The 12,300-nt window shown below is 40.2% G+C and overlaps 1 protein-coding gene across 1 annotated transcript in view; it reads right to left on the reverse strand.

The window, feature by feature from the left end:
* Positions 1 to 12,300, reverse strand: part of SPAG17 (sperm associated antigen 17) — a 317,179-nt gene that overhangs the window by 167,703 nt on the left and 137,176 nt on the right. Inside the window, exons 11-15 of the mRNA XM_055132151.1 lie at positions 5,075 to 5,212; positions 4,875 to 4,985; positions 4,137 to 4,287; positions 1,391 to 1,618; positions 1,083 to 1,301 (exon numbers count right to left, since the gene is read on the reverse strand). Coding sequence (XP_054988126.1) covers positions 1,083 to 1,301; positions 1,391 to 1,618; positions 4,137 to 4,287; positions 4,875 to 4,985; positions 5,075 to 5,212 — 847 coding nt within the window. The remainder of the gene's footprint in view (positions 1 to 1,082; positions 1,302 to 1,390; positions 1,619 to 4,136; positions 4,288 to 4,874; positions 4,986 to 5,074; positions 5,213 to 12,300) is intronic.

The following is a 12,300-nucleotide window of genomic DNA, read 5'->3' on the forward strand; positions in this document are numbered from 1 at the left end:
AGAGCCAGTAGTAACACCTGTGCATCGCTGGGTGTGACCAAAAAAGCAAAAAAAAAAAGAGTAAAAATGTCTCCAAAAATATATCTGTAAATCAGTTCAAGGAATGAGGTTCTGTTTCGAAGTAGAGTCACTGGAAGTTATTAGAAGGAAATAACAGCTGCATTTTAAATACTCTGACAGCAGCTATGTGCAAGTTAACAATATGAATCTAGCCTAAGATTCCTAGAATTCTATAGCTCCCAACATAACCGTATATAAGATGCTAAGTTCTAGAATGAGAGTATTAACCTGAGCAATGCATTATTATTCATTGAGCACTGTTTTGTTTTGTTTTATTTATTTTTTGCAATGGCTGAGCCCAGAATATACTGCCAATCAGGCTGGGTGATTCAGTGCTGGGGCCTGAGGATGTGGTACCGACTGGGTCTCGCCTTGTAGTGCCAGCGATCACCAGAGCCACCTTGGTGTTCGGTGGGACCATGTGGGTTTTAAATGTATGTCCCACATGTTTAAAGCATATGCTCCCCTGCCCACTGAGCTATCTCCCAGCAAGCTCAGCACTGTTCATTGTATTCACTCTGCAGTCATTCTGTCGCTGCATACAGGTTAAGAATAATGTTTGAATATGTCATAATAGCCCTATGAAATTCTAATGATGAATATTTTAATTACATTCACTGTACAAATATACCAAGATAATAAAAAATAAAAAACATTAAGATTTTGAAAAACATGTGCTTGAATAATGAGAATTTACTAAATAATAACTGAGTAACATTAAACAGATTATAATTAACTAGGAGGTAGGGTCAGAGAGAGTGCAGCTGGCAGGCACATCTGATGCATGAGATGATCTTGAGGTCTGCAAGGAGTTATTCCTGAGCATAGAGTCAGGACTGAACCCTGAGTACCACCAGGTGTTCACCTCCTCCAATTAAAGCCCGAATTGTAGTTAAACTAGGGTGTAGTTGAATTTAAATAATACATCTTGAAACTTTTTTTTTGGGGGGGGTTATTCACTGTGCAAACTGGCTACACACACACACACACACACACACACACACACACACACATTTCCTTACCTAAAGACTCAGATTGGAACAGACTGTTCAAGCTTGTCCAGTGATCTGACGTTCCTCTATACTCAGAGTTTAAGTGTTTTGTATTACTCAGGCTAGAATGCTTCCTATGGTAGGCATCAGTGGGATAATAACCTGATGATTCTTTGCTATTCTTCACTTCCAGCTCAGGCTCAGGCAAATTCTGATTCATAAATAGTATTCGGTCTTGGGATTCAGTATCTAATCAATGCAGAGGAACTATGAGACACATACTAGAAAAACTGGCAATCAAAATGAAAGAAAGCATTGGCTGCATCCATACAGTTTACCTGTTTGCTGCTTCGACTCGTGGGCTTTCATTTTTGCAGTGTATTTTTGCCTTATATGTCTGGCAAATTTAGCCGGATTGTCCCATGGTATGTCAAACATCTCAGAATTGGTACCAAAAATCATTTTAGCAGGCTTTAAGATCCCTTCTTCATCAACCTCAGAGAGTTTTAGGCTCTCAAAAGTAAACACTTTGAAGGCTCGTTCTACTTCATTCCAACTCAAGACTTCTGTAAAGAAAAAGGAGCAGAGTTGCTAAGAATGTTCTTATTGCCACCTGGGCAGGCAAAACCCACTAGAATGACCAAGGAGTGACTCCATGGTGGGAGTTGATTTGAGTTTAGACACAGGCTCCACAATATTGCAATACATATCAAACCAATGGCCAACATCCAGATACCAAACTCCTGGAAGAGAGCAATGCAGTCTTTTGCCCCCATGCCTGGCTATCTTCCCTGAGGTCCCTTGGAGCTGGTGGGCTTCAGTTTCCCTCCCCACCCCGAGCAGAGCTCCCATGGCCGAAGACCTCCTGAGCCTAGCCACAGCCATGCTCAAAGCCCTTCTCCACATGTTAGAACGAGTCTCACACATGAAGGAACCGGCAGAGGAATCCAGGTGTGTGGAACCCAGGGCTGAGACCTCCACGCCTGCTCGGATCAAGACTGGGTCTCTTCCACCCAGATTCCCCATCTTCCAGTAGCTAGCAGGTCACACCCAGGGACTGCCCCCAGAGCTGTGCAATCCCACCAACGGCTAACATCCAGAGACTTTAAAACCAAACTCCCGGAAGCTCCCAGACATCGTATGGCCTAGTCTCCCTCTGGGAGAGCCTGGCAAGCTACCGAGAGTTTCCTGCCCACATGGAAGAGCCTAGAAAACTCCCCATGGTGTATTCATATGCCAAACCCAGTAACAATGATGGGTCTCATTCCCCTGACCCTGAAAGAGCCTCCAATGCAGCACCATTGGAAAGGACAAGTAAAGAGAGGCTTCTAAAATCTCAGGGCTAGGATGAATGGAGACGTTACTGAGACCACTCGAGAAATTCGACGATCAACAGGATGATGATGTTGATGATGATGATGATGATGATGATGAAATATCAAAGCTAACTAGTAACAAGAAAACCATACAATGAGGGCTGGAGTGGCAGTATAGTGGGTAGGGTAATTATCTTGCATGAGACCCATCTGGGTTCGATCCCTGGCACCCCATATGGTCCCTCAAGCCTCACTAGGACTGAGCCCTGAGTGCAGAGGCAGGAGTAAGCCCTGAGCACAGCTGTGTGTGGCCTCAAAAAAAAACCATATAATGAGGCTATAATTCATCAGAATAAGGCCCCCAGTTGACTTTATCAGTATTAGGTGCTCACATTAATTCACTTGGATGTTCCAGGGTACCCTACAGGTTGAGAATGCTTAATACTTATTATTCATAAAAACCTTTGCTAGAGTTGTACTTTAAAACTGAAAATGACTCCTGTATAATGTTCACTGTTCTTGTCAGAAGAGGCTCCTGTTCATTGGGGTTAAAACAGGCCTTCTCCACCCTCATGAAATAGAATGGGTGAAAAATGGTACTTTCCATAATTGTACCTCAAAGATTATCAGCTCCCAAAGGGTTGTTCTTTTGTTCTTTTACATCACTTATTCATCATGTGAATGTTAAAACATTTTTCTAAGTATTAAGCTTTGCCACAGGTGCCTGAGATTCAGAAAAAGATTTGGCTCTCACAGTTAGAAGTACAAACTAGCATGTGGGAAGTTGTCACTAACAAATAAACATTAAATTGAAGGAAAAGATGAAGTAATAATGGTAGATTCTGGATTCACAGTTCACCTCCGTTACTGCTGAAAGAGATGAGGGCCAACGGTGAAGTCATATTTTAAAAAATCAGTGAGATTTAGAAAAGAAAGAAGAGATAAAAATGGCAGAATCAAGGGCAGTTTGTACATTTATTTATTTCACAAATATATTTTGAGTATCAGCCAGTAGTGATTAATTTTTAAAAAGCTGGGACAACAGCATTGATCAAGTCAATCAACTCTCTGATATCACCGACTACTCATTCTAGAGACTTAGGCCTGAAAATAGTGAAGAGGTAAGCAACAGTAAGATGACCAGGTCAAGTGAGGTGATAAAGTGATAATGGTTGGAAGGGGAAGGTTAAGAGGAAAATGAAGCAAAAATGTGAAATGGGATTTGCTTTAGTAAGTGCTTGTCTATTTCCTGTAATCCCAGTGATCTCTGCTATGAGATTCTGATATTGAATTTAATTACTATCTTCTCTTACTACCCTCCTCAAAGAACACAAAATAGTGCTTCCTATTGAGAGAGGAAATGAATTAGAATCAAAGCTCTACTTATTACCATGATTTCTAACAAGATAATCTATCTTCCTAATTTAACTATCATTTTAATCAAGATAGGGAGACCACTGTCCTCACCAGTGATGTCCAGGAGGGATTTTTTCTTTAGGTGGGAAGGAGAAGGAAAAAAGATTATTCCTGTTGTGGAAACACGATGGGAAGGAAACTACCCTCAAGTGGAAAAATGTAATGCATTGGAGTTATCCAACTATTGTTAAGGACATTATTCCAGGTAGGAAAACTGATGTCAATTAAAATACCCCGCCCTCAGCTTCTGAAAAGTCTTTAAAATAATTGAAATACTTCTGTAAAGAGGAATTTAATCTCAAGAGTAGAAATGAATGAATTAGTTTTAACTAAAACCAAATATTGTACTCACCATTTGTACAAAAGTGCATGAGCTCATGAATTGTAGCGAGACGTTTAGTGCTGTTCCCTGGACGGGGCAGTGGAAAATTGAGGAATTCCCACAGTGGCAACTTGGACTGCATCTCCTCCTCAATTTGAATTGGGTCAAAAATCTTTTTGTCCTTATGAAAAAGAATAACATGACAGAAGACATTAACAGCAACCTGTCAAGTGCCTTATACATATGGAGAAGGCAAAATGTGATATCTGTGCTCTCATTATTTGGGAATGGGGAAAATCACAGTAATTGGGGAAGACAAACTCTTCGGTTTTTGCTGAAGTTCAAAAAAGCTAGTTCTCACTTTACCAGAGGTTCCTGATGCACAAAACTGCTTGATTCTTCGCCACTGTGACAAAATGCCAAAGATGTACATACATCTTTCCCTTCCAGGGTTCTATTCTGGCCTCCACTTGTTTTCCACAGCAGCCAATATTTGAGACAAATAACAATAAGAATTTAATGCAAATTCCTTCTCATGGCAGTTTAGGGGTTAATTGGGTCTCTACAATTGGGCAAGTTTTCTTTGCAGATGCCATTTCTTCCTGATCCAGCTGTACTCTCAGAGACTTCACATTGTAAACAGCCATTCATTTCACATTTTTTTCTGAATTGAATGGGGTAAAGCCATTTAACAAAGATTTCTCCACTTGAGCCATTACAAACACACTTTCTTGCATCAATCACATAAGCAACTCACTTGACTATTACCTTCAAGATGTACTTCTTATGGGCATGAACATCGTGATAGTTCAGTAGGAGGGGACCTGTGTGCACAGCTTTGCTTTCCTCTTCTTCACATAAGAATATTTTGTGAAGGTTCTATTTAAAGTGAAACAATATTGATGTAAAGAGATAATCCAAGATTTTTCAAAGCATGCAAACTTTATGCCTTTATTGAGCCACCTGACCTTTCTCTGCTTCTCAGTGAGGCAAAGAGCGGGCAGAATGGACACAATGTGGGATGCGATTCTTTGGTCCAATCCATCTGCCCTGGAGGGTGGCGGGGCCAGACTAGGTGGGAGAGTATTTTCTTCAGTCGCCACAATCTGTTGAAATTAATAGTTGGGAGGAATCAGCTTCAAGGTCAGACTTTTACTAACATCTGCATATTTCTTCCATTGCTTAGTAAAAACAAGGCAATTTCTTTCCATGAAGTACAGTGGTTATGTAAAGTGGCCACTTAATTAACTCTGTCAATCAGTATGAATAGAAAATGCATACAATCCATGCATTAAAATAGATAAAATTTTAAAACATGCATTAGAATTGATTTCACAAAAGACAAATGGTATCCAAGAAATTTTTTCTACAGTAGACAACAAAATAATTGTAATATAGCATTGTAGCACTGTCGTCCCATTGTTCATCGATTTGCTCGAGCAGGCAACAAGTCTCACAATGGAGACAATTCTAATATTTAAAAAAATGATTTATTCTCTCAAAATACTCAAAACTGTACACACAAACCTTTAGACATATCCAGTACCAGGTGGGGTCTACTTCACAGACATTATCTCATTTAAGTCTCACAACTATACTGTGAATAGACAGCAGTTTCCATTTGATGAAGGAATTAACTGGGGTGAGTAAACTTAGGTAACTAGTTCAAACCCAAGTTTACTTACAGGGAAGAATGAAATTCAGACCAAATCCTCATTCTTTTCTTAGTATAGAAAAGTTATGGAACTGGAGAGATAGTACAGCACATAGGGTACTTGTCTTACATGCAGCAGGCCCAGGTTTGATCCCTGGCACACCATATGGTTCCTGAAGTGCCACTAGTGAGTGAGCCCAAGACAACAACAAAAAGAGGAAAGTAAGAGAAAATGAGATTAATAAAAACAGTTTCTCTTACATGAGGAGATAAGATTTAGAAGGATGAAAGACTTTGTTTAATTTTACATGATAAAAAGTTAAAATAAGCACTTAAATGTATTGTCTTCCTGTTTACCTTAAATCTCCAAGGGTTCTGAACTGGAACATAAGATATTTGAGCCTGGATGGTTATTTGTGAGGAGGCTGTGCTGTGCACTACAGCATGCTTAGCGAGGTCCTGATTCTCTGACCTTTCCTCGCCAGAAGCACCCTAGCCAATGGCGATCTCTCTGGACTTTTGTCATGGGGATGAAAAGTACCCTTTGTATGGAGAGTCACTGCTACAGTAAGACAACAGAATAGCCTCAGATCCTTTATGTTTATCAAAATGAGTAGTTTTGAAAGTCACTCACATCTTCTCAGGTCTCCAATGAGTATCTTCCAACCATCTCTCTTGGACTACTCTCTAAAATCCTCCCCTGTCCCAGGTAAAATTTAGATTCCTTCTCTTAAGTCAACCTGCTTCTATTAATGAATGTGTGCCTGCTTCCTGTTGGGTTCTGAGGCCATCAACTGTCCCCTCAGGTATTTGGAATATAGCAACTGATTAATAAACAGTTGCTCACAGTTGAATTGAATAAAATAAGGAAGAAAAGGATAAATGAAATGATCATGTGGCAAGCTCAACAGGGAAAAATGCTCACGCAGTGCTCTGGGTTCATGCTCAGGGGTCGTTCCCGGTGGGTTTTGAGGAACCACATGGGATGCCAGGGTTTGAAACCAGGTCAGCTGCATATAAGGCAAATGACATATCACTATATCACTGTATAGTCACTCTGGCTCTGCTTTTGAATTTTTACCAACACTGATATGACAGAATTAGTGGTCTTCCAAGAATGTAACAGAATAATTAAAGGCAAATATGAGTGTCTGTCAGATTTGCTAGAAAAGTAAAAGCTGTTAATAAACAAAAACATGCACACAGGGAGTAACTGGGATTAAAATGTCTGAAATAACTCTAAAATAAACATTTTAATAACCAGAAAGATAAATACTTTGTCACATCCATGAAATAACAATAAAAATGGGAGTCATAAAAAGAATTAGAGAATTAAGAAACCTGGGAACTGACTGTTGAAACACGCTTCCATGGGAGATGAAACCATACTAAAGAAGGGGTAAGTTGTGGGGTCAGAGTGATAGTACAGTGGATGGGGTGCTGGCCTTCCTGCAGCCTATGCAGGCTCAATCCCCTGAATCCCATATGGCTCCCCAAGAACTTCCAGCAGTTAACTCCTGAGCATAGAGCCAGGAGTAACCTCTGAGCATTACCAGGTATGGCCCCTAAAATGAAACAAATCAACAAACAAGAATGGGTAGGTTGCAAGTTTAACTGGAATTGCTAGAGGAATAAAATGGAATGAAACCTTAAACAAAGGAGTTTGGAGCTATAACACAGTGCCTTAGCGCACCTGCCTTAAACATAAGTGGTCCTGAGTTAGAATCCCTGGTGTCCCATAGACACTGAATCTGGCAGCTCCTCTGCCTGAGCCTGGCAACCCTGCTACCTGTGATCCCAGCACCACAGGAGGTTTCCACTGGTGCTGTCGCCTGGTGTGTGTCAGCACCCTGGAGGTGCGACCTCCTAGTCACAGATAGAAGTGTGAGTGACACAGCAAGCAAGTGTGTCATGTGAGCAGGTTAGGGCTCCACAGTGGCCCCCAGAAAACACCACAATCATAACTTGTGTACCTCCACTGAGAGCATGACCTAAGGCGGGCACGTGGCAAGCACCCAGTCTGGGACTGCAAACCTGGGTGAGCACCTTGACCAAATGCAGGAGCACTGCCACCTGATGTGTGACCTCCAGCAAGCACCACAGCTGGAAAAGGCGGGAGCACCACAGCCACCAGGGGTGTGTGTGTTTGTGAGCTCAGGTCACTGTAAATGTAACAACAATGATGACAAATACAGTGATGATGTAATGGAGGAGGAGAGGGGAACTACAAAAAATGAGAGAAAGAGAGAGAGAGAGAGAGAGAGAGAGAGAGAGAGAGAGAGAGAGAGAGAGAGTTCAGGGATTGACCCACTTGCCTTGCATGTGGTCAACTCTAGTTCAGTCCCTTCTAGTACATATTATCTCCCAAGCACTGTCTCCCAAGCACTGCTGTCCCAGGAGTAAGTAGTGAGCACTGTTAGGTATGTATGGACCCCCCACTTGTCTGCCTCCCACCACCCAAAAAAGAAATCACTGTCACTGTCATCCCATTGCTCATCAATTTGCTCAAGGGGGCACCAGTAACGTCTCCATTGTGAGACTTGTTACTGTTTTTGGCAAATCAAATACACCATGGTAGCTTGCCAGGCTCTGCCGTATGGGCGGGATACTCTTGATAGATTGCTGGGATCTCCAAGAGGTAAGGAGGAATCAAACCCAAGTCAAATCAAACCCAATGAAAGGCAAACACCCTACCCTCTGTGCTATCACTCCAGCCCAAAAGAAAAAAAGAACATTTAAAAGAAAATGCAAAATATCTATAAGTTCCAACATGTATTTAATAAAAATTAGGATAAAACCACAGGAAAAAATAATATTTAAAGATCTAATTAGCTAGAGAAATAGATCTTCAATATCCGTTACAGATCACCAGTGGTTATTGGTGCTGAAAAGAGAGCAGTGAGCAAGGCTAATGTGTGTGCCTTTTTGCATGGAGCTGCACTGTTGTGAGAGGAGAAAGGCAGTGAACACAGCAAATAAGCACGTTTCAAAACAGCAGGTGTTGGTAAGTAAACAAAGTGATGTGACAGAAAGTTCTGGGTGGTGTTGTGGGGCATCCTTTGATCAGGTGGCAAAAGAAAAAAAGCCAATCTAAAGATTTCCACTTCCTTTAGGGACTGAATGACATGCAGTAGCCACTAGCTACTGTAAAGGACTAGGGATATCCAGGAAGAGACATTTGGGTATAAAACTAAGATGAAATCAGGTAGTGAATGGGTTTGAGAAAAAAGAGAATGCCTAGATAACAAATAGCAAAAGGAGTGTGTGAAGGAGCAAGGGTGGGATGGGGAGAGGTGAGGTGGTGGAGGCAGACGATGAGACAGTGCAGCCAGAACCATGTTTCTAAAGTCATCATCCATCATCGCAAGGAATTTTGATTTTAGTCAATGTTATCAGAAACCCAATTTTAATTATTTATGTCATTAATGGCAATGATAAATTAATCCTACTTACACAGAGCCTAGTGTTATCAACTCTAAACAGAGCATTTTGGTAGCTGTTAGAAAGAAAGAAAAAACCCCATCTACCGAGAAAAAATGTTTCCAATAGAAGGAAATAGGCAGCCATCAGAATGCTTTCTTATGCAGTTTACTTTAATTTCAAAAGCCCTTCTTGCATTTTGAACTTAGATCGGTCAGTTTTCTTTTTCTTTCTTTTTTTTATTTTGGCTCACACTAATTGTGCTCACAGCTTACTGGCTCTGTGCTCAGGGATTGCTCATGGCTCAGGGAACCATCTGTGATATGGGGAATTGAATTTGGGTCAGCTATATATGCGAGGCCAAGCACCTTACCCATTGACCATCTCTCCAGGCTCTAGAGAAATAATCTTTTTGTGCTTCAGTTTCCTTATTTACAAGATAGGGAAGAAAAATAATTCCTGCTTTATAGGTTTGTTCTTAGTACTAAACCAGAAAGTGTCAAATACATGTAGAATAGTCCCAGGAATGGACCACATACACTGAATGTCACAGGAACCATCAGTTAAAAAAAATTAGAATGCAAGGACTTGCCCACAGCCAGAACCTTATGCCTGCCTGCTGTCCAGGCACAGGAAATTATGCCAGATAAGGCTAATTAAAAATTGTCTCAAAAAAAAAGTAAGATATAAAATAAGTCACAGACATAGAAGTCATTAAGTTTCTAATTAGTAAATATTTAAATAAATAAATAAAGCTAAATAAAAAAAATCGTCTCATTCCAGGTGTGCTGACCAGGCCTGAGAACACTCCCTGCCCAGGGCAAGCTCCTCTCAGTCCTCGTGTGTGTACTCACAGCTGACCACACAGACTGCTGATCTCCACCACCTCGCACACCCTGATGAAGGATGGGACTCTACAAGCTCTTAATCCAGTGCCAGATACCAAACAACTAGAGGGGAGGAACAAGATCTATACTTGCCTTTCCTGCTGAAACACCATTATGTGGCAATGGAAATAGTTACAAAAACAGTGGCATGAACCACTGTAAAATACGAATCACTGTCACTATCAAATAACAAATCAGGATAATCAGGAAGCCAAAGTTTTTGGCTTCCTGATTTTGTGGGTGCTCCACTGTCAGCACCCACAAAAATCTAAGAATAATGAGAAAACAAAGGAATTCATCTCTTTTGACAGACAGGGCCAGAGGTGCAGGAAAGTCCTCAATCCGTCAAAATTCTTGAGCCTGGTCAAGATGAACTTCAAACCAACGCTCTCTGAGGTGTAAATGGAAATCAAGAAATCACTGGAATGGAAATTTAATCAACTCAAACAGGAATAGATCAAAGTGTGAAAGAATCCATATCAATGGAATTGAAGATGCTGAAGGAAGCCACAGTAACAGAATTATGAATGTGAAGAGTCTGATCAGAAAATCTGAAGACAGAATAGAAGTCACCAACATAATAAAAGGGCATAATGAAAGAGAAGCAAGAGAATGAATAAAATGTAAGACATCTAATCTCCAAATTACATGTATACCAGAAGGAGAGGAAAAAGAGGGGAAGAACAGTTGGTGGAAGAGATAATAGCTCAGAACTTTCCCAGTTCTAGAAGGAGGCTTCCCCACAGATTCAAAAGACCTGGAATACCAAATAAAATAGACTCAAACAGATGACACCAAGATATACAGTAATCAAAATAGTAAAAGCCAAAGAGAAAGAGGGAGAGCAAGAGCGAGAGAGAGACAGAGACAGAGACAGAGAGAGAGACAGAGAGACTCCTTATAACATCAGGAGAGAAAAGTCCCCAAACAAGGAAAGTAACATAAGAATCATAATGTACCTCTTATATGATATTCATACAAGAAAAGAGTGAAAAGACCTATTCAAAGTACTCAATGAAAAAACTTTCATTCTACAGTCCATTGTCCTACAATGCTGTGATTTAGATTTGAGAGTGATAAAAATGTTCAAGAATCACTGAAAGATCACCTATAAAAAGCAATGGCCAATGGCAAAACAACCAACTCCTACACAGAAAATGGCAACAAAATATCTCTGAATGTCAATAAGCTAAACTCTCATTACAAAGGCACAGAGTTGCTGGATCTATTTCCTGCTTAAAGGAGACACACCTAAATTTCCAAGATGAATACAGGCTCAGAGAGAAAAAGAAAAGCTGGAAAACAATCATACAAGCCAAAAGAAAAAGTTTGAATAGCCACACTTATATTCAACCAAGCAGCATTAGCGTAAACAGAGACAGGGACGGACACTACTTGATACAAGGATCAAGCCCCCTGAGCCCACCAGAACTGACCCCTGAGAGCAAAGCCAGGATAAGCCCTGAGCACAGTTGGGGGTGCCCACCAAGTTACAGTGCAGTCTATCATAACTTGAACAACAAAAGGGAAAATGAATTTGGGGGTGGGGCGGGTAGAGATATAGGTTAAGGGTAAAGTGCATGCTTTGCATGCAGCCAGCTCCATTTAATTCTTCAGAACCACATATGGTTTTTTGAGTGCCACCAGAAGTGATTCCTGAGTACAGAACTAGGAGCAAGTCCTAGAAGAGCAGGGTGTGACCCACCCCACCTGCTGAAAAATAATAACTAAGTAAGACAAGAGAAGACTGAAAATAAGTAAAGCTCTTAATGTTTTCCCCTGTCTTTCAAATGCAATATATACCTTAAGCAAATATAAAATATGTCTGAATAACTATAAAACATACCAGAATAAAGTAGAAAGAAAATAATAAAGATAATAAAATGCATTCATTACATAAAGAATGAAAAAGAAGCTTATCAATGAAACAAAATACCAGTTTTTTTAAAAGACCAATACAATTCATAAGCCATCAAGAAGACATGATCAAGAATACAGAGGGTGCAAAGAAATAACACCAGTTATAGAAAAGGAACATAATCACCTACAAAGGAAATATAATATGCCTGTAAGTAAACTGTACCTGTACAAAGTACTTTGCCTAACAATGAAAACATAAATTAAAACATCAATGTTTAAATTCAGAAACATAATTCTAATCCAAAATAAAATTATTTGAAATTAAAACAATCTAATTAAATCTGAGTATCAAAGAAATTTAAAAGTAGTTGAA

Source organism: Sorex araneus, chromosome 3, assembly GCF_027595985.1.
Source record: "Sorex araneus isolate mSorAra2 chromosome 3, mSorAra2.pri, whole genome shotgun sequence".
Lineage (NCBI taxonomy): Eukaryota > Metazoa > Chordata > Mammalia > Eulipotyphla > Soricidae > Sorex > Sorex araneus.